This window comes from Aureobasidium melanogenum (assembly GCF_000721775.1).
Source record: "Aureobasidium melanogenum CBS 110374 unplaced genomic scaffold scaffold_13, whole genome shotgun sequence".
NCBI lineage: Eukaryota > Fungi > Ascomycota > Dothideomycetes > Dothideales > Saccotheciaceae > Aureobasidium > Aureobasidium melanogenum.
In genome coordinates this window covers 523,248-551,239 of record NW_024470065.1, presented here as the reverse complement: position 1 = coordinate 551,239, position 27,992 = coordinate 523,248, and the positions used below count along the sequence as shown (strand labels likewise).

At 48.6% G+C, this 27,992-nt stretch overlaps 11 protein-coding genes across 11 annotated transcripts; 6 read left to right on the top strand and 5 right to left on the bottom strand.

Annotated features, from left to right (window-relative positions):
* Positions 1-122: 122 nt before the first annotated feature.
* M437DRAFT_50683 (signal sequence binding protein) lies at positions 123-4,615 on the bottom strand (the record flags this gene model as incomplete). The annotated part of the gene is made up of 2 exons (XM_041022058.1): positions 123-4,094; positions 4,145-4,615. 2 exons carry the CDS (start codon positions 4,613-4,615, stop codon positions 123-125), a joined length of 4,443 nt encoding a protein of 1,480 aa, XP_040879004.1.
* Positions 4,616-5,091: 476 nt separating this feature from the next.
* On the bottom strand, positions 5,092-6,004 carry M437DRAFT_85410 (uncharacterized protein; the record flags this gene model as incomplete). Its single annotated transcript, XM_041028284.1, has 2 exons — positions 5,092-5,783; positions 5,848-6,004. The coding sequence occupies 2 exons, from the start codon at positions 6,002-6,004 to the stop codon at positions 5,092-5,094; spliced, it is 849 nt and encodes a 282-aa protein (XP_040879003.1).
* Positions 6,005-6,122: 118 nt separating this feature from the next.
* Positions 6,123-7,672, bottom strand: M437DRAFT_50491 (putative monocarboxylate transporter; the record flags this gene model as incomplete). Its single annotated transcript, XM_041022013.1, has 2 exons — positions 6,123-6,799; positions 6,856-7,672. 2 exons carry the CDS (start codon positions 7,670-7,672, stop codon positions 6,123-6,125), a joined length of 1,494 nt encoding a protein of 497 aa, XP_040879002.1.
* Positions 7,673-10,663: 2,991 nt separating this feature from the next.
* On the top strand, positions 10,664-11,443 carry M437DRAFT_76126 (uncharacterized protein; the record flags this gene model as incomplete). The annotated part of the gene is made up of 1 exon (XM_041026565.1): positions 10,664-11,443. The coding sequence occupies one exon, from the start codon at positions 10,664-10,666 to the stop codon at positions 11,441-11,443; it is 780 nt and encodes a 259-aa protein (XP_040879001.1).
* Positions 11,444-11,540: 97 nt separating this feature from the next.
* M437DRAFT_76125 (uncharacterized protein) lies at positions 11,541-12,848 on the bottom strand (the record flags this gene model as incomplete). The annotated part of the gene is made up of 3 exons (XM_041026564.1): positions 11,541-12,144; positions 12,197-12,720; positions 12,780-12,848. 3 exons carry the CDS (start codon positions 12,846-12,848, stop codon positions 11,541-11,543), a joined length of 1,197 nt encoding a protein of 398 aa, XP_040879000.1.
* Positions 12,849-14,210: 1,362 nt separating this feature from the next.
* M437DRAFT_25852 (uncharacterized protein) lies at positions 14,211-14,522 on the top strand (the record flags this gene model as incomplete). The annotated part of the gene is made up of 1 exon (XM_041019095.1): positions 14,211-14,522. A coding segment is annotated over one exon (312 nt), but the record flags the coding sequence as incomplete, so codon positions are not given.
* Positions 14,523-15,637: 1,115 nt separating this feature from the next.
* M437DRAFT_66918 (uncharacterized protein) lies at positions 15,638-17,110 on the top strand (the record flags this gene model as incomplete). Its single annotated transcript, XM_041024852.1, has 1 exon — positions 15,638-17,110. One exon carries the CDS (start codon positions 15,638-15,640, stop codon positions 17,108-17,110), a length of 1,473 nt encoding a protein of 490 aa, XP_040878998.1.
* A 1,213-nt stretch (positions 17,111-18,323) lies between these two features.
* M437DRAFT_50879 (kinase-like protein) lies at positions 18,324-20,813 on the bottom strand (the record flags this gene model as incomplete). Its single annotated transcript, XM_041022089.1, has 4 exons — positions 18,324-19,697; positions 20,121-20,246; positions 20,550-20,598; positions 20,638-20,813. 4 exons carry the CDS (start codon positions 20,811-20,813, stop codon positions 18,324-18,326), a joined length of 1,725 nt encoding a protein of 574 aa, XP_040878997.1.
* Positions 20,814-21,624: 811 nt separating this feature from the next.
* Positions 21,625-22,488, top strand: M437DRAFT_50621 (ribulose-phosphate 3-epimerase; the record flags this gene model as incomplete). The annotated part of the gene is made up of 3 exons (XM_041022043.1): positions 21,625-21,867; positions 21,929-22,177; positions 22,231-22,488. 3 exons carry the CDS (start codon positions 21,625-21,627, stop codon positions 22,486-22,488), a joined length of 750 nt encoding a protein of 249 aa, XP_040878996.1.
* Positions 22,489-23,324: 836 nt separating this feature from the next.
* Positions 23,325-24,797, top strand: M437DRAFT_66915 (type II DNA topoisomerase; the record flags this gene model as incomplete). The annotated part of the gene is made up of 1 exon (XM_041024851.1): positions 23,325-24,797. The coding sequence occupies one exon, from the start codon at positions 23,325-23,327 to the stop codon at positions 24,795-24,797; it is 1,473 nt and encodes a 490-aa protein (XP_040878995.1).
* Positions 24,798-26,255: 1,458 nt separating this feature from the next.
* M437DRAFT_66914 (zf-DHHC-domain-containing protein) lies at positions 26,256-27,495 on the top strand (the record flags this gene model as incomplete). The annotated part of the gene is made up of 2 exons (XM_041024850.1): positions 26,256-26,349; positions 26,408-27,495. The coding sequence occupies 2 exons, from the start codon at positions 26,256-26,258 to the stop codon at positions 27,493-27,495; spliced, it is 1,182 nt and encodes a 393-aa protein (XP_040878994.1).
* Between the last annotated feature and the right edge of the window lie 497 nt (positions 27,496-27,992).

Below are 27,992 nucleotides of genomic sequence, written 5' to 3'. Positions count from 1 at the left end.
ATACACGAACAGATAGAGATCAAAATGTAACAGATATTGAAAATGATACGAGACGATCCTATTCTACACCATCGAAAAACTTCTCATCATACATGGCAAAAACACAGCTCTTCATATTCTTCCTACACCTCTTCATCACTTTCATCACCAAGCAGCTCGCCCTCGTCAGCATCCACATGTGAGTAATCGCCTCTACCTCTTGAGAAGCTGCTACGACTGGTGTAGGGTCTTGAGTATCCGCCAGAGCCACCACGTCCGAATCGCTGGCTAACCATGCGGAACAGACCACCAACAACCATTGGAACAGCAGCAAGGACAGCGACAACAGCGGACAGAGCAGCAACAGGATACTTGATCCAGGGTTGTTCAGAGTCAAATGCTCCATTGCCATTGCCCATCATGCCAGTGTCACCGAGCTGAATGCGACCAAATTGGCCATCATAGTTGCGGTAGACCCAGTATCCAACACCTGCAGCTGCAGCAATGGGAATGAAAATGGCGAAGAAGAGACCAGCCCCACTGATGCCATGTTTCTTCTCAAACTGCTTTTCGTGGTTCGGGCATGGATAAGGTTCAGAGATCTTGTCAAATTCCTTACCACCAGCACATGTAGTGAGAGGGATACGACGGTATCCAGAAGGTGCATAGTACTCATCAAGATCAGGGTTTGCGGCGCAGTATTCAAGAGGATTGATGGGTTCAAGACCGGGGACAAGAGCACAAGAACCATCATTTTGACGTTCATAGTTGTAATCACACTCAAAGTCTTGACGGGTGCAAGTACAATTTTCTGAAATGCCGTGGAGGCGTTCGATTGCAGGGCCATTGTAACATTCCTTGTCGGGGCGTTTGCGGTGGTATTGGGCAATGTGGCCGAAGAGACACTCAGAATCAGAAAGAGGGTGCTTGGGCTCCCAGAGGTAGTAGTCGCTGTTTTCTGCATTTGGGTTATCCTCGTTCAGATTGCATTGGCGATCTGTAAGTCCGGAGAAGTCGAGATTGACAGTAACAAGACCACCCGAGGAGCCTCCGTCTTTGCCCCAGAGAATGAAGTTGCGAGAGTTGTCCGAAGGTACAGTTGAAATATCGTCGACAAGGACCTTGGTATCACTGAACTGATATGCGGTCCACTTCTTGCCTTCATCGGTAGTGTAGTAGACGGTGTCAACAGGTGTTCCTTCTTGCACAATGACAATGATGGATCCCTGATCACCATACTCCCACATGTAGGTTCCCTTGAAGACCTCGTGCCATTCAACACCACCATCACGAGTGATGAAAGTGTTGCCCTCCTTGTATGGGCCGAGGTTGGGTCCGACGTTACCTACAGCCATCATCAAACCAACGGCTGATGGCGAAGAGTATGTGTCGCGGGGATCCTTGCGCTCAGTGTAACCATGAAGATGAAGAGAACATTTCTCCAAATCACCATTGCAGTCGATGGGCTTGTTGTCGGAGTCTTTCTGGGGAGGAGAGATGAGGCCCCACTCTGCACCATCGTTGTGAGTGATCATAGTCTTGAGCTTTTTGGAGGCGCCACCATCAACTTCATCAACGTTGGAAACGATGTTTACGACAGCGACACCCTCAAGTCCTTGCATCTTCTCGAAGTCGACATATCCAGGGGTGTTACGGTTGACCTTTTCAATGCTCATGACATATGAGGTGCCGTTACTGTTTGACTTGATGATCGAACCATATTCCTGACCCTCTCTATTGTTGACGGTAACGTGGAGGAAGATAGCGTGGGTTGAGCTGTCAAGAACAGTGTAAGCCTGCTGGTGTGGGACCTTGAAGTTTTTAGGGAATTGAGCGTTGGCAAAAGTTCTGCCGTCAATGCTCGTGTCCACGCGCAAATCCTTTCCTTCCTTGTCTCTAAGAGCGACAACCATGAATTCATTCATGGTAGCAAAGCTGATGACATCTTCGAAATGAACCTTCTTGTGCTCATACCAGTCATCACTGGAAATCAGCTGAAGAGGCTTGGACGGGTCTTCATCCTCGTATTGCTCGCAGAAGACCATGCTGTCACTTCCTTCACGGTCTTCTCTAGCGACAAACTGGCATTTGCGAACGAAGCGGAGTAAGGTAGTCCAGTCCTCGCCGTTCTTCTTGGAGACGTGAGCAACCGAGTGACAATCGGTTCCAAAGCCCTTGCAATCTTTGCCGCCAGTCCAGATCAGCCAGTCTCTTTGAGTCGGATGGAAGCTCAGAATCTGAACATTGTCCTGATTTGGTTCCTCAGGAGCTGTGAAATGGTGGATGTTCTTGCCGCGGTTATCTGAGTAGTATACCTTCTTAGAAGGAGTGATCAAGTAGACGGTATCCTGGTTGTACTGGTGAGGATAGATCGAGACGATTTCTTCGTCTTCTAGCGCCTGATCCCATGTTTTGCCACCGTCGTGAGAGATAAATACCTCGCGCCTATCGGTACGCATGATGATGGTTTCATCGTTTCCGGAAGCAGAGGCGGCTCTTTCGAGGTAATAGTATTCAGCAAATTTGGCGCCCTTGAACTTGTTGACCTCGTGAGAGATCTTGCCAGATGCTGGTGGCTTGGTAGTGTCCTTGCAAGGTCGCTTGACCGGCTTGTCCTTCCTAACACCATCCTTCTTGTCGCATGTGTTGCCTGGAATCAAGCGATAGCCGGAGCTGCCCTCATACTCTTCTTCACCATCCTTGCAGGCGCCCTCGGGAGCCTTGAGAACTCCGGAAGGTACACACTCCTTGCCATCCTCAGACTTCTGGAAGTTGTAATCACATTCGTAGTCGGCATCAGTGCACTTGCAACGCTCAAATTCAGGCTGGGGGTCTTTGAACTCGCTGTCCACGAAACAGTCAGCGTCGGCCTTGCGTCTACGGAAGAACTGCTTGTGGCCCATCAGACAGCTTGCTTTGCCGTCTTCATCGACACGTGCAGCCCATTTCTCGAAGTCGGAATCCTTGCATTTGTCCTCGTGAAGCTCGTTGAAATCCAGGGAATAAGTGAAGTACTCCAGCTTGGAACCACTACCCTTCGAGGCTACGAGGATGAACTTGAGACTGGTGGAATCTGGGACAGTCAGGAGGACGATTGGTTTGATCTTGTCATCCAGCTTGACTGATTCCCATTTCTTTCCGTGATCAATACTCCACTTGATCTCCTTTGTGTCCGTATCTTCAACTGCAACGAGAATTGCACCCTGATCGCCCATCTCATAAAGGTGAGGGCCTTCCAAGGCGAAACGCCAGGTAAGTCCGGCATCATCCGAGACAAAAGTGTCGCCTTCTTCGTAGTTCTTAAGATATTTGCCGGTATTTCCAACGCCCATAACAATGCCAGGGGCAGGGCTGGTAAAGACGCGTCCAATGTTGCGCTGGTCGGTGACGGAGTGGAGGTGCAGGTCGTCATTCTTGACCTTCATGTCATGCCATACTCTTCCATCATCGAAACTGATCTTGGACTTGATCTGCTTTTCGGCCATGAAATTCTTCTCCATCTCTTCCCAGTTATCGACAACGTTGACAAGAACGATGCCCTGAATGTTTTGTATCTTTTCAAAATCGACGTAGCCTTGCATGTTGCGGTTCGTGTGCTCGATGTTCTTGGTGAAGTAGGTACCGTTCGAGTTGCTGGTGAATAGAGCGCCCATTGGAGAAGCCATACTGGAAGTCATGAGATCGACCTGGATGCTGTAGTTCGTAGATTCCAACAAGGTGTAGGCGTTTTCCTCGAGCTTGTGGTTGCCAAACTCGGCGCGGTGCCATGTCTTTGCGTCGTCGGTCACGTACATGGCGAGCTCGGTAGTTCCCTCTGATTTCGCGGCGACAGCGATGTAACCCTTGACAGCGGCAACGTTGACGACACCAGGAACAGTGCGACCTTCAGACATGGTAGGCTCGACTTCGGATTTGTCGAAGAAGTCGCTAGACATCAACAGGCGATTGTCCTTCTGCCAGATCGAGTATTTGCCTTCGACAACACAGAGAACCTGATCTTTGTCTAGCTTATCGTCGCCGGTGGTAAAGAGGTCAGTGGATTTGGCCCAGAGACATGAGATAGCCTTGTCGTGAAGAAGATCAATATCCTTGAAGCTGTTGAGGGTGTAGTAAGCCTGTAGCTGTGTTAGTGTGGCGTGGTCGAGTACAACAGGAGCGCGACTACCTTTGGTGTGCAGTCGCCCCAGACAGAGCCATGGCAGTCGAGGGTGCTGATGATGATACGATCCGGGTCGTCTGCGTGGAAGCTCAAGGGGCGTCCAGCGGCAACCTCGAACTCAGTCTTGAACTCGGTCCAAGACTCACCCCTATCCTTTGTGATCCAGTGTGTCTTGTCTTGTCCAATAGCGATAGCGGCCTTGGGGTCGTATGGATGAGGATAGACTGTTCCGATCATGCCCTCCTTGATATCCTTGACAGCCTTCCATTTGACACCAGCATCGGTAGAGCGGTACACAATACCAGGCTTGATGTCGGTGACGAGGACGGTATCGCTATCGTCGAAGTAGAAGATGTTGGCAGGCAGCGACTTGAAGGCGGTCTCCTCGATTGCAGGTGCGTCCTTTTTGGCAGTGACAGCCGTCAATGACAGAGCCAGGCATAGCAGCTTGGTCCATGTCGCTAACGTCGTCCTCATTGTGTGCTTGTTGTCTTCAGGAGCTCCTGACGAAAGTGCCAGCTGCACCAGAACACTATGAGCTGTCTCCCCCATGACGACGCCTCGAACCTCCGTCTTGGCATTCATCGCCCGCCCGCATTGGCCGCCCTCTCCGACGCTCAGTTGACGTCTCCATACTCCAACCACACTTGCTCTCACTCTTGCCGCGTATTCTTCTATCTCTTGATGGAGCCCTTTCAATGGAGACTTATCCTTAGTTCAGTTGCTACGCTCCTTACTGACAATGCTTTGGACAACATTACTATGCCAGCTCAGGAGATTGTGCCGATTTCTAATGACAGGTAGTCTAACGCCCGTGTCAATAAACACAATAGAAGTTTTATTCTTAGTGTTCAAGTACTCTTGTTCCCATACTCTCATGATCCCATTTCCATTGAAGACTTGTTTTGAAGGAGACACATCATCTGAGACCCATTCTCGAACCTCAACTTTTCTTAATGCCAGCCCGAACCTGGAACAACCCACTCCACATAACCAGCCATACCATGTTGCTCCAGATGTTCTTTGTATCTCTTGGCAGGGTTGCTTTCGGCAAGACTGGCAAACGGAACGAACTCGACAAAGATACCCTCGAGTCCCTGGTTGCGAATCTGTTGGCGGAAGGACTGAGGAGTCAAACGAGGAAGCTGCTTCATGCTTTCAGGACGACGGAAAGCTTGCGTTGGTTCTGAAGGCAACGTCACATCTGCAGGTGGCGGCATGGTTTGGTGTGAGTTGACCTTGGCCTTAGCGCGGCGCTGAGTCGAAGCAACAGAAGGGATGGAATTGCTGTTGGCGATGTTGTGTGACTGCTCCACATGTTTCTCCTCGTTGGAATTTGCGCTGGAGCAGTGAACAAACTTGATAGTGCGAAGTCTCTCAAGAATATCCGGCACTTCTTCGTAGGCGGGAGTGAATTTTCTGTACCTGACATCTTTGTAGCTTTCGAGCAGGGCGGTCCATTGTTCTTGACTCTCCACTGTAAAGTTGCAGAAGTGCTGTGAGTTGTTGATGCAAAAGATGGAAGCTGTCAGGACGTTCGCAAAGTACGTTGCTCTCCTGCTTGTAAGCACATGAAGTGGCGGTGCTGGAACTTGCTGGCGTAGAGTCTGATCCTTTTGAGTAGCGCATAAGTTCTCATTCTTGCCTGCAGTCATCAGCATCTCGCCCGTCTCCTTTTAAGAAGTGGTTTCTCAGCAAGAAGAGCATACCATCTTTGGACCCCTTCGTGGTCTTTGCAGTCTTGACCTTCTTGTCAAGCTTGTGTCTAGGGACAAGCGAGACATTCTCGCCAACAACGACTCGTTCCATGGCTTGAGCTTGGGCGGCGCAACGAGTGATAGTTTGAATGGCGAGCGGCGAGAACATAGCGACGTGCAGAAGGATATGAGTCAATGAAGAAGTCTGAAGGTCGGAAGAGATTGACGCGTTGTGTGTCGTTTCTGTTTGCGCGAACAAACGACCACGTTTTGAAGGGTATCGGCATTTACACCTTCTTCCATCTGAAGATACAACCAAGCAGCCTTTTCCTCGCCGTCTTTCTTGCAGTCTCCTTGACATTTTCGTCCACTTTTGTTTCGATGGCCACAGCATCTACATTCCCGACATCCTGTAGACCCTCAATCTCGTCCACTTCGGCAATCTTCCAGCTCCTCAAGAAAAGTGCACAAATGGCGGCGCCAATATACATGAAGCCCGTAAACAACTGCGCTCCTAGGTATCCACCGTCAAACGACACAATCTCAAGCCCGATAGGCTCAGAGAAAGTGCAAGGAATGACGAGGACCAGCCAACAGATGTTTAATGCAGCAGGAACATTGCGCAAACCGACAACTTCGGCCGTGACCGGAGCGATGGTTGTCCAGAAGGTTCCTGCAACTGTGCCGCCGACTATAGCATAGAAAATGAGCACACCAAAGCTCTTGGCGTTCGTCCAGATCACAAGGGCAAATAGGCCAGACATGAAAGTCATGAGAGTAGCCATGTTGATGCGGCCGATGCTGTCACTGAAATAACCAATTGGTGGACGACCAACGGCTTGTCCGAGGTTGAGAATTGCTGAGACGATGGAGGCTTGGGAAGCAGTAAGGCCGACACTGCGGGCAAAGTTTGCTAGACTGAATAGCAACACAACGTATGCCAGCATACTGAACCAACCAAAGCCTGTGAAAACATTGTTAGATAGCCAGAGAAAGATGGTATGGGATCAATGTGCGTACCAAGCAATAACAGGTATTCGGTTCGCTTGAACAGCTGTACATCGAATGCCAGTTGGGAACTGCCAATTGCCTTGTTTCGGTCTTTCACCAGCATAGCACATACACCGTTGACCACACATGCTACGATGCCTAGCACTCGGAAAGCCCAGCCCAGTCCGATATTGGGAATCATGGCGCCAGTTGCCAGTGAGTATATCAGACCACCTAAACCAGACCCTGCAGTAGCGATGCCGTTTGCCAGACTTCTCTTCGTGGTGAACCATTGAGGGACGATACCCACAGATCCCACAAACAGAAAGCCCATGCCAAAGCCGAAGCAAACGCCTTGACTCAGAAACAATTGCCAGATCTGTTTCGCAAAACTTGCACCGATCAAGCTTGCAGTTTCAAATGCGACTCCAGTGAATAGTGTAGTCCTGGTCCCGAATTTGCGGGTGAAAATGGTAGCCACTGGTGAGACAAGCAATGCACATGCAATTGAAAGGGATCCGACGAAAGCAAATTCCAGGTAAGTAGCGCCAGGGAAAACATCGTTGGCCAGGTAGTATGAGAGGAAGACACCATATGACGAATTCAGACCCCAAGTATGCCCATTGATGAGAGCCACGCAAACGACACAAACCCAACCATAGCCGCCATTGGGTGCCGGTGGCGGTTCTGCTGCAGGCACGACATCGGAGGGAGGCTGTTCGGTATTCACTACTACCTCTGGCGGTGATTCCTTCTCGGTAGGTATACTGGTGTCCGAGCCATGCACATCGCCAATTCGATCTTTCTCTTTGTCGACATCGTCGATTGAGGTATTGTTATGATTCATCTATGCCGAGCGTGTGCTGTTCTCGCTTCATGGACATGCTATGCTCCAATTAACAAGTCAAAAGTCTAGAAACCGATGAAGAGAGCAGATCTCGAGGAGATGAAGTGGTTATATAGAGTATACAAGTAGATACATCGTGCCGTGTTCCGAATGTGTCATGGCAAAAATGAAAGCAACGAACTGCCAAAAAGCGGAGGTGCATGCGGAGAACAGATTCGCGCAACTGCCGGTTAACCGACGATATGGGGTATCAAGACGTGACCCTGTCCACGACTATACAAGCTAGAAGTTCTGAACTTCTTGATGGTGAGGTATATCATCCTTAATGCCATTAGGTTACTGGCAGTCTTCAACCGATTGATCTGTGTTGTTGACAAAATCTTGCTTGCAAGTCAGATGATGCAACAGTCCAAGTCCTCACGCGACATTGTAGATGTTTTGTGAGCATGTTCGTTGACCAGCGCAGGCTTTAAAATGCTGGGGCTGGATCTCATCCAAGCACAATATCGCATCGCACAGAAAACTTGCAACAAAACAGACGAGAAGACCTTCGCATTGATCTCAAGGTCCATAAAGGACAAAAGGATGATATCACGGAACAACCTCGGGAGATCTTCACCAGCCTAAATCCTTCACAATCTCGGCTCGACTGTTCAAATCAAGCTGTTGTCCACGTGCCTCATCAAGACTCCCTTCTACGCACGTAATCTCAGCAACCCAGAGTTATGACATACGAAGAACCAGACTTCAACTGACATTCCATTGCGACGACTTCTCGTGATCGACGACCAAGGGGCTCCTAGGAACGTTGAGATGCCCATGTCTATTGCTTTATTGGGACAAGCATGAACAATACCATCCTCTGAAGGCATCTGAACTCGAGCTCGGTACTATTCTCAGAAAGTGCTTCGCGAAAAGAGTCCCTTTGGAGCGCTATGAAGGAGGTCGTATTCCAGCCACTTTGCCTTGGCACGGTCTTACACAGCATCCTTCAGGCACCGACTTTTTCGCTGCGCCTATCATGGACGATCACTATGAACACCCGCAACAACAGCTACGGTGCTCTGGTAGAAGACAGGACTACCTGGGAGGAGGTGTTGTGCATCGAAAGATCTGCTTGTTGGTAAAATGCACCCTCGAAGGAGATTCAAGCATGCCGAAATTCTCCAAAATCCACCACGCCCAGTGATCAGTTCTTGCTCTTGTCCAAAACCAAAAGCTTGGATCAATTCAATCGTCGACAAGACTGATATTGTATTATCCATATCGGTTGTTATAGCCAGCTTTTGAGTCAGGAGGGTGTCAGTCGCCCTAAAAGGCTGAGTAGATGCATGTGCTCGACTTGACCAACAACGCTCTTCGCGGGCATAAAGGATCAAAAGCATAATGAAGACTGAGGCAGCCATATTAGATGAATTCTAGGCGCATGGCACAGCCAAGGTAGGTCATGGCTCGTCTTCCAACGGGACACGGTTGATCATGGGCTTTAAAAGTCCCTGTTGTTTCTGTTGCTCTTGATCCCATCTTCTTGCCCCATACTTTTGACTGTGATCACGCACTTTTGTGTCTCTTGTATGGTAGATTGACAACATGATGGGTTGGTCTTCAGGCGTAGTGCCGTTGTAAGTGATTCTTAACCAGTCTAACAGGACTCTTGTATTGATCGTGACAGTGTTTGGGCCGTGTGCGCTGCCATCTCGACGGTCTCTTGTAAACACATCTTGCTCATAAGCAATTGGCGTGAGGACCTCTCAATTCAATAACTTCCAAGCCTACACCTAACATAGCTCTAGACTATCGTACGTGAGGCTGTGATATTAAGTATGACTTCGTCATTAATCCTGCCAGCATTCACACTAGTCGTACTGCAAATTATCGCCGCTGCAGCTTTGATGTTCTTGCACGGCATGTACCATGCGAAAAAGATCCCAGACGTATGCACGCCAAATCCTGATCTGGACATCTCGATGCCCAGAGACAATACACAGCTGTTTTTCAAATTGGCATTGTTGTCTTGGTGTTTGGCATTCTTCTTCCCACTATGGATACAATCGACGCTGCACTTCGAGAATATCGCCACGCTACTGATGGTCTTGGTACGCATTCTATCATGACCACATGCTTACTGCAGTACTGACTTTAATACAGCCAATCATCTCCCTTTTCGACATAATTCCACTCGGGCTGTGGTACAAAGTCAGTCTCTACGTGATTTTAACATTGTCATGCTTAGCGATCTTACTCGACGATTACAAAATTACGCCTAATGGTTGGCTTTTCGGCATTCCTGCTGTACTCATTCTCGGTATTATCCATGCAATTCTTCGAGACCAACCGACCAACGACTCCGGAGTACAACAACCCGACGAGGATCAAAAAATATCGTCGTTAGTGCTTCTTTTGCCTTTCTTTTCTTGCCTGTTCTTTATCTCAGACGTCGATGTCGCCTAGACTCGGGCACAAATGCCTATGTTGTGTCTCAATGTGGTTACGACTGCTGTTGCAATCACGCTATGGCCAGCGACGCTCAAGCAGACGAAGAACAGTCTATCACAGAGTATCGTTTTCCTTGCATTACCAGCATTCGCTGCGCTTTTCTCTCGGCAGTTGGAGTTACCTGTATACTTGAGCTATGTTCAAGTTCTGGCATTCTTGGTTGTTGTTTGCTGTTGCGCTTTCACTGCATTCAATAACCCGGACCCCACTCCTGCAGTTGAGGAGGATTGGCTCGAGCTGCCCACACATTCTGAGGACGATCCGAAGTACGCGGATTCCTCTATGTCTGATGTCGAAGACTCCAAATCAGAACTGTGGGCCCGATGGAAGGTGCGATACAACTTGTGTTCATGGATCTTGCTCGCTGCTGCAACAGGAGTGTGGATCTTCTTCCTGATCAACAATTTCTCGACACTATTCGAACAACACACATCTCATACATTGCGTCTGGATACCACGTATAAAGCAAACTCCAACATCGATATCGTAATGAGCATGTACCACGAACCTCCTTCTCACATAATAGATACATTCTCGCTCCTCAAATCCATACCCTCCATTGGCTCTAAGTCGCCTCGCCTAATTCTCTACACCAAAGACCCTCTTGCAGATACAACAGAACTTCAACGCCTCACCAACGCCACAAAAGTCATTCAACTGCCAAACGTAGGCAGAGAAGGCCATACCTACCTTCACCACATAATCTCCTCATGGGATGATCTAGCTACTCAGACCTTCTTTCTCCAAGCCTCCGTCCACAACCCACGACAGTTCTCTGCCAGAGTTGAAAACTACTACACTTCTGAAACAGGAATGTTGAGTCTAGGGTTTAGTGGTCAGAGTTGTGAGTGCAATAGTTGTGGCGACAGATTTGGATGGCAAGATCATTCTGGTATTGTGGAAAAGACTTGGAAAGAGGTGTTCAACCAGACATGCGGGGAGCAGAGGGTGCTCTTGAGTTACAAGGGCCAGTTTGTGGCTAGTGCTGCGAGATTGAGGGCGAATGACAAGAAGCTGTATGAGAGATTGATGATGGCATTGGAGGATCCGGACAGCTGGGCGCATCAGCAAGATTATCTGCAGGGACGGCCTGACTCCCTGAACGCGCCATATTTTGGCTATACCCTGGAGCGGATGTGGTCAATGATCCTGCAATGCTCAGAGGAGCGCATTGCGGCACTTTGTCCAACACTGATCAGTGGCACAAGAAGAGGAGGATCAAAGTCAGATTGTCAGTGTTTCGATTTTCGGAAAATATCTGAAGCCGCTTTTTGAAGAGATTCGCAGATAGGGTATTATAAGAACGAATTAGATGTACAAAGGTGTGTTTTGCAGGAAAAGAAAAGAAGTAGACCGTTCTGAAAGTCAACAACTACACGACCTCATAACGATAGTCGATCTCGTCTTCCTTCATCTTCTTGGATGTTTCCAGACGTTGTCCAGTGGTGGGAACAGGCTTTTTCAGGCGCAACACCCAGCACAGCACGGCCTCTGCTGGTAATAGAAGCATCCAAATTCTGTTGATGAAGAACGCAATAGAAGTGGTCAAGAGAGCCACAACAGCGTCAAGGTAGTAGTGGTTGGCAGTTGCAACAATGACCGACAGAACCAGCAAAGGGTAGCAAAGTCCAGCCAACAACCAAAGACATCTGCTGAAAGTTGATTGTTGCAGCTCAGAACGCCAATGGATGCCAGAGTGGTAGATGAAAGTGCAGCCAATTACGAATGCGTAGGTAAAGTGAAGACTGGGCATGGCTGCAAGCTGATTGACGTTCTTACCACCAACCCAGACACTCTCGGCATGATCTTGACGGACAGTGTCGTGGAAGCCAAATTCCTTTGGCAAAAGGCGTGGCGGCATGCAAGGGTAGAAACAGAAGACGAAGAAAGCAGCAAAATTGCCCAGCGTCATGGTACGTCTAGCGACAGCAAAAGTTGCATGATCCGGAGCAGCATAGTAATACCATGAAAGGAAACTGTCAAAAGTCAGCAACTTCTTCATATTATTTTTGATAGGTTTCGACACACGTGACAGTTCCAGGAATGTGAACCAGAGAGTAAATTCGGTTGAAGAACGTCAAAATGACTGGGTGACCGGTGGTGAAGAAGGATTGGAAAGCCACTTCACTGATAGGGAAAAAGATGGAAAACATCGACTTGTGCTCAAAGTTAAGAATGCTGATTCCGTGTTCCTGAGCAAGTTCCGTGACGCCGTCCTTTGTCGCATAGAGAGAAGCGGCGATGGCCTTTGTGAAACTGTATGCTGCATAGTTGAGAGCCCAGTAAAACATTTCTACCAGGAAAGGGAACTTTTGCAAAATTCTGCTGTGCAAATAATCGGCGCAAGCTGAAGAATCGGGCATGTCGAATTCCTTGCCCAAGCAGGTGCGTTTTTGAAGTCGTGTCGCGTGACCTTCATTGTCGGAGAGCATAGGACGTCCTTCATTCGTAGGTGTCAAAGTTCCAGAGCGGGCATTGAGATCTCCTCGAAGGATACTGAAGTTTTTGCGACGGTTAATGATCAAAGAGCCAATCATAACGGTAACGACAAACTTGAGAGGATTGTTAGTCTGGTCGTGTGCATCTCTCCCGGAGAATGTTATCCACTCACGACCGGCTCTGCCCATTTGTGCGACGCAAATTGCGCACCTCCCAGGTCGACCTTTCCCTTATCTGCCATTTCTCCGATTATGTCCTCCGCAGGTTCTATGAATATGAGAGTGGGAAAAACGAAAGGCCTGTTGTTTTGACAAGTAGGGAAGAGAAGCTTTTGAGGCCAAGTTTAGGGGTATTTCCGCCAGGCTTCGGGGAGGCTTTGCTTCCGAGGCGCCGTTGTTTCTGTCAAATTTGGCTAGTACAGGCGAAATCGAGACGACGGAAGCGCTTTCAACCCTACTCCGAATAGGAGTGGCTTTCCTTGCCGGGAGTGATGCTCGTGTGACTCCGACTATTGTTATGGAATGACTTGCGAAGGATTCTTGCTGATGTGGGCAAGGCTATCGAGAATTGTAAACTTTTCGTTCCCAAGGCAGCCGTTTTCCTGCTTTATAGTCTTGACCGATATTCACGAAGGATCGCGGTACCAAGTTTTTTGACCCTTTCGATGCCCAGTGCCATGACAAGTCTAAATGAAACACAGCCCCCATACATGCCCAGACTCCTTCAGCTCTTGCGGGGTCCGCTGATGAGAGGATCCCGAATCGATTCTGAAAGTATTCTTTCTCCAAGACATCCGGTTGGTCAACCACCAACATTATCAACCAAGCATGCTTATTGGTGTGTCGTAACTTGTAAAGCAGCATGATACAAAATCACATTTGTCGCGTGCTCTCGGCACATTTTTTGGTTCATCCTAAATTTAAGCACAAGCCACCCGACGGATCAAGGCGTGAATCGATACGAGATACGATAAGCCGCTTGCGTAGGATCTCTTCTAATCTGGCAGCCTGAAAATTCCCAACATCCCCCTCAGCTTTTTGCAAAGGCCGACTTTGTGAGCGCTTGTTTGTTGTTGTTGACTTGCCTGTGTATGGGCGCAGCGTGAAAAGGAAGGGTCAACCCTGCCAAATCATGCCAAGCCAGATTGACAATCCTGAATCCCCTTTTCAAGCAGTGGAGCATCCCTATATTTTTTCGAGATCGGCCTTTGACCCCGCCGTGAATACTCTTGCAATTATTATTATTATTATTCCCGTCTCCTCCAACTGGTCATCAACGGTGGAGCAAGATGATCTTTCAAGAGACACAAAAAAGCTTAGCTAGGTTGATTAATCTCTTACGCAACTGACAACTTTTCAGCAACCAAAGTCCCAGCTGCAGTTCTGAGCCTTTTTCCGTCACATTGTCATCATCCAATACATCAAACCAGGAGATCATGTCAACAATCCACATCTCCAAAGACTATCAATTCAGATTCATACCCACAAAACCACGCCATCAACACGTCCTCGAGGTCATAAGTCCACACATACCGACCATAACTTTAGGGATCATCTCTCTCAATCTTCTGCAATGGCAATATAGATCCTGGACTCATCGCAACGGCGACATACTCGTCTATGTTTCATGCCTAGTCCTTCACAACCTTTCCCGCCCATTGCTGTCTCTCTGTCTGGCTATCGCCTACACAACATGGGTGTCCTTGCCAGGCTCATTCGCTTCTCTTGCCCTACCTTCGCATGCGCAATTTCTAGAACAGACACCATTTCAAGCTCCTCCTCACACCGAGGAAGAAATGTGTATTGTCTGTTGGGGCGAAGAAGCAACATTAGGCAAGTTACCTTGCAAACACATGGTCTGTAAGAACTGCCTTGAAGCCATGGAGCCGGCACTCCAGACCGCATGTCCCATGTGTAAACACCCTCTTTTCACCATCCGCGATCGTTTGGTTTTCTGCATCAGCAAAGGCTATATTACCATCCAAGCTGTTACCAGCACACTTCAACTCTTGGTCCTATACGACGAGGTGCAACACCACCGGTACTTCAACATTGCCCTCATTTCAGCGTTGATGGCGTTTTTGAGTTGGATGCTGGTAAATGGATATATCCCGCTGATTAAGGACGGAGGGGAAAATTGGTGGAGGCTTCGTGCGAGGTGCAAAGCGGATATGGGTCGAGCCATGCGGACGATCGGCTTGACTTTTGTCATAAGTGCCGCTGTCCTGTGTCACATCCTCTATTCACACCGCGGCCTATTTTTGTAATGCATGCGGATCAAGGCGGATGTACGTCGACAACGCATACATGTCATCTTCATCTCAACTTCCGCGGAGAGATATCCGGAGATATGTGCGGCAATACCAGCACGTGAGCAATTCACCTTAACACACAAGCGCACAATGTGTTGGTATGATCTTCAAACAATCATTCAACATTCTCAATGACTCAGGAGAAAAGCGGATGCTTCAAAGAATGGTAAGACAATCACGAAACTCGTGAGTTTTCGCCTTCGTGACCATGACATCCGAGCCTTGTTGATCAGAATGAAGAAGTTGCAAGGGACTAAACTCACTGCGCGGCTTCTTCTTGCTCCTCACCAGTTCTCGTATGAACATGAAGTCTCGGACATATCACTATATCACACTCACCAGACCACCATCCAGAATTACCTCTGAAGACACTCAGCATCTACAAGTATTGACTTGAAAATGACTTCCGAGATGCCTGGCCAGTAGACGGTCTGTTTTGCCCTCGACAAGATCTGTTTGAATTCTTATTACAATTTCTGAGCATGCAGAAGTGCGAATGGGCGTAGTCAACCTGCGGCTGATAAGAAACAATATCCGGGCGCTTGCGTTGCATACAAACAGATGCATATGCACGCTTTGCAGCGCTGTAGCAACAAGCGCTTTCTCCACTCGAAACACGGAAACATCCAAGTCCAGGTACACGACTGAATAAGAACCATCTCCGACACGTCACAAAATCATCCGCTTACATCGCCATACCAACTCGCCCGTCAGGTAGCATGGCCACCGCCAAGTTTTGGAACATCCCTGAACTGAAGGTGCTCGTGTTTTCACATCTACACGATAACGAATGTCAAAAAGATTTGTTCTCTTGCGCGCTCGTACACAGTACATGGACTGAACCAGCTATCGACGCACTCTGGCAAGGTTACCCTGGGTTTGGATACAGATGGGGCGGATACCGAAAGAACGGCGACATCACTGAAGCACTTTTAGCATTGCCGCGTTCCTGCCGCCAAAAATATGCTTCTCGAGTTTCAGTACTTGACTTTTTCCAAGTCGAGGTCGACGCCCCACTCTTGCAGACGATGTTTAAAGATATGGAGTTTCCAAGGTTGAGAGAGCTTTTGCTCAATCTCTACGATGATAAGACTCTACACAAATCGGACCTATTGCAAATATCGAGTCATCTTCCATCTAAGCTAAAGGCATTCAGGATGACTGGCCCATCGTACACACGCAAACCGCTCACAGCCACATTTCTAAAAGAGCTTGCTGAACAATGTCCAAACCTCAAAGAACTTTGGCTTGCTGTTCCCAGAGCATCAGTCTCGTCATCAGATCTTGCGGTTTTCTTTCGAACCATTCGACCTCGAGAAGTGTGTCTAGATTTCGTACGATGCAAAAATGTATTGATCACACATGATGTCCTCGCCGCCTTATCCGATAGTGGATATCTGGAAGTCCTGGCCGTTGGGTGTAAAGACGAGAGCAGAGCAGATGTCAAGGCCACTCAATTGCAACACTTTTGTGAAAAGACTGCAAACCCATTTCCAAGCCTGAAAGAGCTAAGTATGGAATTCCATACTGATGCCGTTCCTTGGGTGTCAAAGTGTTTCCCTACTGTCACGAAACTGAGAACCAAGATGTATACATCAGATCGATCTCGTGTCACGTCTGTTCTCAAACATCTTGCAGAGATGACCCAGCTACGGGAGCTCGAGATCATGAGGAACCAAGATAGGTCTAATTTCGACATGGCAATACCACCAAGAGAATTTTTGGCTCTCGGCTCTCTTCCTCAACTCATCACGCTCAAGATCGGAAGGGTGTTCCATCTCAACGCGGACGAATCTTTTACTGAAGAACATGCGCATGTAATGTCCTCTGGCCTCACCGCGTTGGAGGAACTGTGTATCGCACTACCAGGCAATCCGAACAACTGCGAATATCCCAAGTACATATTGCGAGCCATCTCAAAATCCTGCACTAGACTCAAATCCCTCAGGCTTGTTGGCGTGTTTCATCTTGGCCATCTCGTAGGCTTGCGCCCACCTCGTTTTGACAATTTGGAGGAATTGCGGTTTGATGCTGTTGAAACCTGGGGCACGCCGCTCAAAGCAGCAAAGGTTATTGATGCGTTTGCGCCGAGATTGAAAAGGCTGGGTCCTGATTCTTGCACAAAGATAATGGGTGAGATCCGTGATTGTTTCATGAATTTGCACCGCCTCCGTGGTGATGTACTGGGTTGACCATATTCGATAAGTTTGAGCTGTAGAAAAACAAGTCAGATCAAATCTAGCAAGTACTGCCCTACTGCTTTTCTGACTGAAGATCATCTACTGCCTTTCCTATGCTCTCTTATATCCTGCTACGAAGCACACTCGCATCGCATAGTATAGTGTCCTTCACTTGCTTGCTTGCTTGCTTGCACCATCTTCCCAGAGAATGTGTGCAAGATTTTTACCAGCAATCAGAATGCTCGTCTATTGTACCAACCAGGATATCTCTCTCTTGTCTATGTAGCATATACATTCGCCATAGAAATACCAAAATCCTTTAACCTTTGCATTCGTTTGACTTTAAGCAGATTCCCAGTTGCATCTTACTATACACTACGCGGGGATGGGTTTTCAAGATCAAGTTCTCTGATGTATACATTGAGAAACAAGAATAAAAGACGAGAGACACTCGAACAACAAGAAGTAAACCAATCTCCCTTCCCTACCCATTTCTTCCCTGCTGTACTCATTTGAAACCCCCTTGATTATCAGCAAAAAGACTTCAAAATCTGCTACTACGTTTACAAACTCAGCTGCGGTTGACGAGGGGGAAAAAGAAAAAGAAAAGAAAAAGGCGAGCTCTACGTCTTATATCGTTCCGAGCAGAGTTTACGTTGTACGACAAAGGTTCCCCACCAGAGGTAGGTTGAATAGAGAAACTTGGGGACTTTGCTACAATAATCAAGGACATTTACGTGACAAGAAGAAAGCGTAAGCATTCAAAAGAGCAGCGAGATCATAGCATCATTCTTCATACGATGATGACCTCAAACAACGAGTACAGAATCAAGCAGCCATGGCAAATAGAGCCAAAGGGCGAGTTGATGTTTGTCAAAAACGCTAATTGGCACAAAAAGCACAGTCACAATAAAACACGATCAACGAGACAAGAAAAATAAGGAGAATGTGAAGGGTCATGACATTTTGTGTTTCCCAGACGATGCGCAAAGAACGCGACTCAATCTAAGCAGGAGGAAGAACAACAAAAGAAAAAAAAGTGTGGTATCGCAAAGAAAACAAAATGGGAATAAGAAAGAGCAGGATGAAGAAGACGCCAGAAAAAGAAAGAATGGTTCAACAAACTCCCAATGCCCTTTTCGCTCGCTCAACCCAGAAAAAAAAGACCGCATACTCCGTACATGAGAAGAAACGAAAACATACGAAATAGACGTCAATGGCCATGTCACCCTACGACACCGTCGCGCTCGACCATCTCGCGAATCTTGGACATGAAGCTAGCGGGGTATTGCTTGACTTCATCAGGAGAGGGTATACCACGTTTCGGGTCCTTGCATCTCTCGACAACCTTGTCGATGATTTGTGCAAGCAGGTCCTCGCTCATGGCGACGGCATTACCGACGTCAGGATACAACCAAGGATCCGAATGGCTAAGAAGTTGCTTGACGGTTGGACGAGCGTGCAAATCACGTTGCAGGCATCGACGGAGAGTGCCCTTTAGCGCAGAAGGTACGGTGACACCACCAACACCCTTGTCCGGGAATTCGATAACAACCTTCGAGTTCGTTATAGCCATGATACGACTGATCTGATTGGCGATGTGTGCGAAAGGTGGACGACCGTAAACCATTTGATATAGAATACAGCCAAGAGACCAGACATCCGAAGGCTTGCCGATTTTCATCAGGCGACTGCCATTGTTTGAGGTGCGTTCGCTGCCAGGTGTGGGTGCATTTGTATCCAAGATGCTCTCTGGTGACATATAGTTGGGGGTTCCGATATGAGAGTCGCGATGGACATTGACTGTATGAGCAATATCGATGGCGTTTGCGATACCAAAATCGATGAGCTTGAGCTTGCCTTGTACTGATAAGAAGTTGGCAGGTTTCAGATCTGAGTGAACGATATCGTAGTCGTGAACAGCTTGAACACATTCAAGCATTTCTTTCCAGTAGAAGCGTGTCAGAACTGGGTCGAACTTTGGATCTGAACCATTGAGCGCGATTGTCAAGATGCGGTTCAGATCTTGGTCACCCTTCTCCATCAGCACGCTGAGAATCTGCTTCTCATTATCCAGTTCCCAGTCAAAGAGTCGAATAACACGGTCGACATCTGCGAGCTTCTCAAGAAGGTCAATCTCGCCCTTGAAGCCGCGCATGGCCGATTCATCACAATCTTCGAGCTTGACCTTTTTCAAGGCAAAGAGTTTGTAATTCTCGGCCATGACACAGTAGACATCACTACTACCACCCTTTCCAACCTTGTTCATTTGAGTGAATAGCTTTCCGTTGATAAGAATGTGTTGGCGTCTTTTCTTGCTCTTGGTAGTGCTCGCACCGGCAGTTTTTGTTGCAGCGTCCAAAACACTCATTTTCGGTGGTGGGGGAGGAGCGGGTCTGACAGGAGTGTTGTTGCTGATCGATGTGAGTGCTCTCCGAGGTGATTGATGTGAGACTCCAGACATTGGAGTCTCCTCGACAGGTTGAGATTTGGAGTGCAACGCAATCTTTTCGGGCTTTCCAAGATACTTGAAGTCATGGTGTCTGTCGCGTTTGAAGGTTGGTGGAGGAATATTCTCTTGGTCTTCAGCTGCGTCATGCTGTGCGCTCGAAGTTGGGCGCGCTTGTCGTTGATCCAATGCCGGGCGCGTAGCCATATGGTCGTTACTAGGCCTTCTCTGCGCGATGCTTTCCCCATGGTTCGAATTTGCTCGTGAATCGCTTCGCTCCCGCTTGTGAGGCTCGACGCTTGGTCTCCTCGGTGGTCGTTCCATGCTAGGAACTCGTGTGGAAGCGCGAGATACAACACGATGGGGATCGGAGCTCGTGTCGCGTTTCAATGGAGCGGAAACATCACGGCTGTGGTTTCGTGAACGGGCAAAATCGTGTCTCGACACAGCAGCAGAATCAGGATTTGCGCTGTCTGCTCTGCTTGTGCGTCCAGCCGAGTATGCGAGATCCTCGTCGTGTTCGGGTTGTGGTTGTGATTCTGACAGCGGAGCACTTCCATCATGTGGGCTGACATTGTCGTCACTTTCGCGTCTGCGGAAACCTCTTCTCACTGGAGCACCCCTGAGGAAAGCGCCAGGAGCCCTCTTGACGCGTACAGAACCAGGATGTGCTGATGACTCTGCTGAGGCGTGACGAGTCTTGTTGAGGGCAGACGAAGGCATATGTCTGGTTGCAGCATCATACTGTGAAGCTCCAAAATTCTGCGACGCGTCGTGATCGACATGTTCGAGAGCAGGTGATGGGTTGCTTGTGGATCTGGTTGCAGATGAACGAGTTGACCGTGAAGCGGGGGCGGGAGTGACAAATTCGAGGGCGGGAGTGGTTTCTCTGCTCGAGGTGTATCTCTCGGTGTGACGGGCTGACGAGGGGTTCCTCTTGCTGACCGAAACAATGCGCGGTGAAGTGGCAGCCTGGCTGTGTGTGGGTGAAGACTTGCGCACAATCTTCAATTGCGGAGCTCTGCTAGGTGTCTCGTAGTCGCGCGCAGCGCTCTCTTTCGGAGAAGTATGGTCGAAGCCCTCTTCAGACTCGAGGAGAGCCCTGGTAAGAGCGCTGAACTTCATGGGCGGCGGGATCTCATCGTCGGACGAGTCGCCAACGTCAATGCGCTGCATCATTGGCGCGTCGGCAGCAAAGCCTTGAGCTGGGTTGAATACTGATAGAGGGGAGGCGTGGCGGTAATAAGGTCGTGCGGCAGTAGTCATTGAAGCAATGTCGGAGTGGGTGGATAATGCTTTGTTGTGAGGAAGTGGCCGAGGAGTGTGTCGAGTAGTGCAATGAGGGTAAAGTGCTGTTAGTGGAGATGTCGTTAAGCGTGGGATCGATTGCGCTTTGAATTGGGTAGGCTGAATGCTGAATAGTACTACTGTCGCAAGATTGCTATCGTCGAAAAGTCATGTTTGGGAGTTTCAGAGTCGCAGATATCCAAGAACAAACCAAGGTGCTCCGGCAAGTCGCAGCGCTTGCACTCGGCCCCCGTCTGTTGACCCGACAACGTCCGCCAAGTCCTGTCAACATAAACGACATACACATCATCATGAATGACTATCTCTATTTGGGCATTAAACTATGTCACCACCCATGAATCACCTTTCCCATACATCAATCAATCAAATGAGACGCTCGTCCTGAATATCATTATCATACTTACATGCATCCATCCAGCTCTTGGAGAGATCCGAGTCTGCATCATCGGAAGGACAGGGTGCTACTATCCTCTACGAATCTTGTTGAGATGAGATTTCCCATACGCTTCCCTCATTAGCCTGTACAATCTAACCCTTCTTTTTTTTTCCCCCCGACTGGAAGCCTATTCGCGAAGCTTGATATGCTCCACAAGCCTTTGGTTCATTATATAAAAGCAGAGCAAGGGTACTGGACTTGGGAGGAGCAGTTGCCGATGAGCTGACATTGACGTATGCGGGGCAGCTGTCGGTATTTTGTTGACCGACCAGATCAGCCCTGGTGTGATTTCCAGTCGAGTATCCAATTGACATTCGCATACCTGAAAACACAATGGCTCCTCCAGCAATCATCGCTCCCTCAATCCTCTCTGCCGACTTTGGCGCCCTGGGCAAGGCCTGCTCAGACACCATTGGCCATGGCGCAGACTGGCTCCACGTCGACATCATGGACGGCCACTTCGTCCCCAACATGACCTTTGGCGCTCCTGTAGTGACCATGATCCGTCCTCATGTCGACAAGCCCACCGAGTCCTTTGGCAAGGGCACTTTCGACTGCCACATGATGATCGCCGAGGTCCGTCCCCCTCATCCTCCTCGATCCATCGTCTAGAAAACATGTTAACCATAGCCAGTAGCCCAAGAAATGGGTCAAGGAGTTCAAGAAGGCTGGTTGTGATCTCTACTGCTTCCACTATGAAGCCGCCATCAACTCCACCGCTGCCGACGAACCCTCCGCTACCTCCGACAAAAAGACTAGTCCTAAGGAACTCATCAAGTACATCCACGACCAAGGCCTCAGAGCCGGTATTGCCCTCAAACCCGGCACCCCCGTCGATGTCCTCTACGATATCCTCGACAGCAAGACACAAGATGAAGTCCCAGACGTACGTTCCCCACTGCCCTTCTCCACACCGCAAAAGTTAACAACTCAAACCAGATGGTCCTCATCATGACTGTCGAACCCGGTTTCGGCGGCCAAAAATTCATGCCCGACATGATGCCTAAAGTCGAAGCCCTGCGCAAGCGCTACCCAGACCTGAACATCGAAGTCGACGGCGGTCTCTCCGAAAAGACCATCGATGTAGCTGCAGACGCAGGCGCCAATGTCATCGTAGCTGGTTCTGCTGTGTTTGGCGCCAAAGACCCTTCAGAAGTTATTGCAAAGCTGAGGGAAGCTGTTGAGAAGAGGAGATGACTACATGCTAGGATGTAAATCAGGAAGATTGGTCCAAGTTTTGGAGAAGGGGGAAATGAAGAAACTCGTCGATACCATACGAACATACATGACTTATAAGATTTTGTAGTCGCAGAAGATGGCTTGTTGTTCCTCGAATATGTTTGCAACATCACGGGTATTCCTGAGAGTCCTCTGAGATCCACTTGGCTAGAGTCTTCTGGAGCTCGCGACAATCTAATTGCAAAATCGTCTGTTCTTGAAAGAGTCATATTGTTTTGTACAAAGTTATGCTTCATCTACCAGTCGCAGTGGTTTAGTGGTAAAATTCGTGCTTGCCATGCACGAGCCCCGTGTTCGATTCACGGCTGCGACAGTTTCTTCTTTTGCTTTCGCATCTTCATCGCCCTCTCTTTGGTTTTCCCTCCTATCACTTTTATTCCAACACCAAGATCCAAGATCAGTTTTGTCTCATCACGGCTCAAACTCATATTATTGTCAAAATCGTAGCAAGATAAAAGGAAGATGTGCTCGGAGGTCTCAGAACGCCTAGCCTGTTCAAATTTCTGCTTGGTCTAGCATTCACCTCTTCAGAAGGCGCGTCTCAAGTCGACGCGTCTTGCCAAGATGTTTCCGCTCTGCTGCCTGCTTCGTGCCGCCATGACACTCATTGATTGCAGAGTCTTGTCATTGCTGTTCCAACTTTTCCTCTATAGACCGCAAGCGAGAGCAAGTCTACGACGTACCAGGAAAGAAGAGCAAGACCAGCAGACAAGTCAAGGAGACAGCCCACGGTTCTGTCCGCCCGAGTCTAACAATCTCAGGCAGTCAGGTTCCTGAGCGTATTCGCGTCAAGCATGACTAGTGTAGACAAAGAACAACTCACGATCCCCGAAACGCATCCCTACAGATGTGTTCCATCTGTAAGGGATGGTCTGATCCCGACACAACGTAAAATACTCCACACCCTTCTCCAACAGAAGTCTGGAAAGGAAATCAAAGTCGATAAACTGGCCTGCAATGTATCAGTGTTCTACACGCGTGATGTCGATCAATTCGAGATCCAGAAAGACATCATCAAGCTTGCGCAAAACTTCGTCGGAGCAAACAACATCAACTATCTAAAACCGGAAGGATGGTTCGGATCTCGTCGAGAAGGTGGTCAAGATGCCGTCAGTGGAAGATACATATACACCCAACTGTCTGACGTGACACGCTCAATCTTTATAGAAGAGGACGATTGCCTCTTGGTACGTCGTGTGCGCAAAGGCAAAACGGGAGAGCCAAGGACCCTCATGCCAGTCTTGCCTATGATTCTTGTTAATGGATACGAGGCTAGTGGTCAAGGTTGGCAAACACGCATTCCTCCTTATAACCCCAGAGACATCATTGAGAATCTTCGAAGGAGGATGAGAGGAGGTTCCAAGGATGGTATGCAGTCCATGCAGCCATGGTTTCGCAACTGGACTGGTCATGTAGAAACAATTGACCAGGGTCAGTACTCTATGAAAGGCGAGATGCACAAAACTTCTGAAAGCGTCATGGAGATCACCGAGTTACCTCCTCGTCTATGGACTCAAGACTTCAAATCTGAGCTGGACAAGTATATCTCTGAACCCCAGTCGCAGATCAGGAAATATACCGAGCATCCATCCAGCCAGGGTGTACGTTTTGTACTTGAGACGACCGATCTCGATATGGACACTGCAGCTCAACGGAACCTAGAGGCGAGACTGAACCTTCTCAAAACTATCACGACTGATAGTCTCGTCGCCTTGGACGAAAGCGGGAAAGTCCAAAAGTATGCCACAGATCTCGACATCCTGAAAGAGTTCTACCTCTTAAAGTTACAGACATACAAGTCGAAAAAGTATCTCCAACTCTCGGCTCTGAAGAAAGATCTGACAAAATGGACTGATCAGTCGAAATTCGCCAAACTGCTTCTGGAAGGAGATCTCGACATATCTCAGGACCAGGATACCCTTGCCGGAGAACTGATTCATCACGGGCTGATACCCATCGAAAACTTTGATGAACTGATCCCAACCAAGAAGAGAGAACGCGATGCAGACAACAAACCTGCGGTGCCTGGCTACGAGCATCTTTTTGAGATGACTGTCGCTTCAATGCTACCAGGTCCCATGAAAGTTCTCGAAACATCGATAGCCAGCAAGAAAGCTCAGATTGCAGAGCTTGATCAGATATCTGTTGAAGAAATATGGGAAGCTGACCTGGTGGCTTTCGAGGGAGCTTGGAAACGACAGCTGGAACACGATCGTCAAAATCCTCCGAGAACCTGCAAGAGATGCGGAGGGCTAGGCTGTGGATAATTCAATTGACCCCTTCAAGGCACCCAGGGCCGGATCACCCGTCTCAAATATGGTATTCAAAGGAGGGACCCTAACTTTGCTGGAAGTGCAAGCATCCATCCAATGTGCAATCCATACCTTGTCAGCACTGACTCTTGTAGCTTCTCGAGACCCGATCCAGCGCTTGACCATGGATTACTGTGACCTGAATTTCGTGTGTTATCTTCGCGATCATCTTCCAGCAGCTCGGCACCACAAAACATTCGGTAGAACAGTTCCTAACGAGTGTGGCCTGCGGGACGCCGGGGTTCTTAGGCAACAGCTTCGTACCAAAGTGAAGCAAACTTACTGGACCGATCAGCTTGGGAATAAAAGTGAAGAAACACCGTCTTCAGCACCGATAGCGACCTTGAAGCGTCATGGCCTCCACCCAGAACGTCATGCACTATCGCTCGCAAGTAGGAACGAAGCATGGAATTTCTTGGAAGGATTCATGATGAGCTTGTCATTTACGGCTTGACTTGTCCTGCGAACTATCGAACACAGTGACTGATTCAAATCACCTAATCCGCAGAACACCATTCCGCCGTGTATACTTTCATCAACACTTGCAATGACCTCATGGATAATACATTTGTTGGAAGGAGAACCTGCAGCTCGCATGTGCTTCTTTTCGCGAGACGCACAATCATTCCCAATCGAAAGGCTTCTGTCACTATTGTTAGCACAATGGACAATGAAGGTTTGAGTTCGCGATGGTTCTCTTCTAGGCACACATCGTCGATATCTCAAAAAAATCTTCATGATGTTCTACCGTGCAGCCGGGAATAAGAGGACGATAGGATGTCTAAGCCTCGCCCAAGATGGGCACCTGCCCGCTGTGGGGTTATGCTGATAGTCCACAGTCTTGGTGCCTCTCAGAAAGGAAATCGCAAATGCTGAGAAGTCAAATTCAAAGAGAACAATGACGTCTATTGTTCTTTTGATCCGCGGAGCCTCACCTAAACCATAACCTTACCCTCCACAAAAGCCACAATCTTCCCACGTGGTTTGACCATCACCTACGACGGAGAGGAGAGCCAAGGCTTTCTTCCTGGGTTGTCGGAAATAGGACGCTCTCGGGCACGAGAGAAAACTTATCGACATCGCGGTATGCCCACTCTGAAGAGTTCCGACCCCGCGGAGGCTCACCTTGCAAACAATAATGAGCAACTTGCATTCCTCCTGAACGCTCTCTAATCCCAGCGTCCCGCTTCTACCATGTAATCAGAATGGACCAAGACATGCACAAACACAGCCCCGTGACGCATGAGTCTTGAAATCTTTCGTTGAGCTCGAAGTGGCGTACGAAGGTGGGAGATTATCCTGTAGCTCAAGCTTGGGGTCAAGTACCTGGTCATCCGCTACCTGTCTTTTCGTTTTCTTTGACCAGAAAAACGACCCCGAAAGTGCAGGCTGTCAGGTGTCGACTTCAGGGCTATGTATGCCATCCAGATCGGTGCCGGGATACTGCCCCCAGTAATCGTCGGTATCGTATTATATGTCACTTATGTCGTTGTTGTCGTGCTCTGTAGTAAGTCATGTTATCGCTGTGAATTGACTGCGGTTGCTGACTGAAGGATCTTCAACAGTTAATGTATGGATCTCCCCACCACCAAATCAACCTCAGAAACTAGGCTATGCTACCGTGGTCCTGATTTTCTTCCTCTGGTTCCTCATATCCATGGCAGTCTCTTTTGGCAGCACTATCTATCATGCTTATCTCGACCCTGGCATTCTTTCTACAGCCGACACCCACGATCCCGAACAACAGACAACTGCCCCTTTCGAATGGATTTATGGACTGTTCAGAAAGGTCCACGTAGCGCCCACCTTGGACTCATTCCACGAACAGGCCTTCTTCGAGTGCGACGAGAGTGGCAAACCATTATGGTGCGACTACTGCAAACACTGGAAACCAAACCGCGCGCATCATTCCAAAATGCTGAATAGATGCATTTTGAAATTCGATCATTACTGTCCGTGGGTCGGGGGATACATAGCAGCGACAAACTTCAAGACGTTCCTGCTCTTCTCGATCTCTGCGGCAATGTTCTCTCTGGTCACGCTCATTTCTGTCACTGTTCCTTGGAACCATGGCGCGTTTGATGGTCATGATGTGACTGGACATCTGGGCGTTACCGTGGGCTTTGGAGTCTTCTTCTTGTGCATAGCAGGAGGGTCCGGATTGAGCGCTGTACTCCTAGCGTCTGCAGATCTAACCACTCTTGACAATGCAGCAGGCAAAAAGAAGGTATGGACGCTGGCTGTAAAGATCGACGAGGGGATCGCAGCAGAGAAAGCAATTACCGCTGCGTTTTCTGGCGTGCTCACCTTTGCTACCAGTACACATACCTTTGCGATCGTGGAGACATTTTCGGGTGCAAATCCTTACGACGTTTGCTTAATGCAGAACTTGAGGCATGTCATGGGAGCAAGTTGGTGGCATTGGGTCCTTCCTCTCAACTTACAAGGAGATGACCGGCAGAGTAAAATGGCAGAAATCACTCCAGCTGTCGCTGCCGCGCTCGAGGAATCAGGCTTGGCGGCTATGGATACAGCCACGAGGGGAAGGTGGCAGAAGATGCAAGTAAGACAGAGGGGATTCTTGCAGTTGTTGGCTGCAGCTGGGGCACCACTGAAAACTTTTGCTACCTGGAAGCAGGCGAGGAAGGAATAAACTTGATGTGTGATATAGCGGGAGATTTGTGGCTTGTATGTGATTCGTTTCGAGGGATATAGCGTTCCTCGAAAAGCTCTATGGTATGAAGAGATCTTGCATCGGTGGACTGAGAAATGAAGTTCATGGCTGCTTCTTGAGTACTATGAATCTTCTAGCGTACTACTAAGCAGCCGAAGTCTGAAAAACCGAAACTATCTTTGATTCTGGAGTCATCTAGCTTTGTTGTCTATCAGTCGCACCTTCCATGTACTTTAAGCGTTGTTATTTTGTTTCATGCCCCACAGCTTTCGGTCTCGATGCCTTGCGCCTGCCTCTATACAGCTCACAACACCATGTTTGTTTGATTTTGCGCTGAAACACTGATATTAATCAGTTCTCACTTGAGCACTATTCAATTCGAGTCTGTACTTTAGCGAGTCAGTCCATCACTTCTTACAGCTGCACCACGACCTTCCCAATAGGTCTTATCTCTCGAAACAGGTCACCGCCGAGTC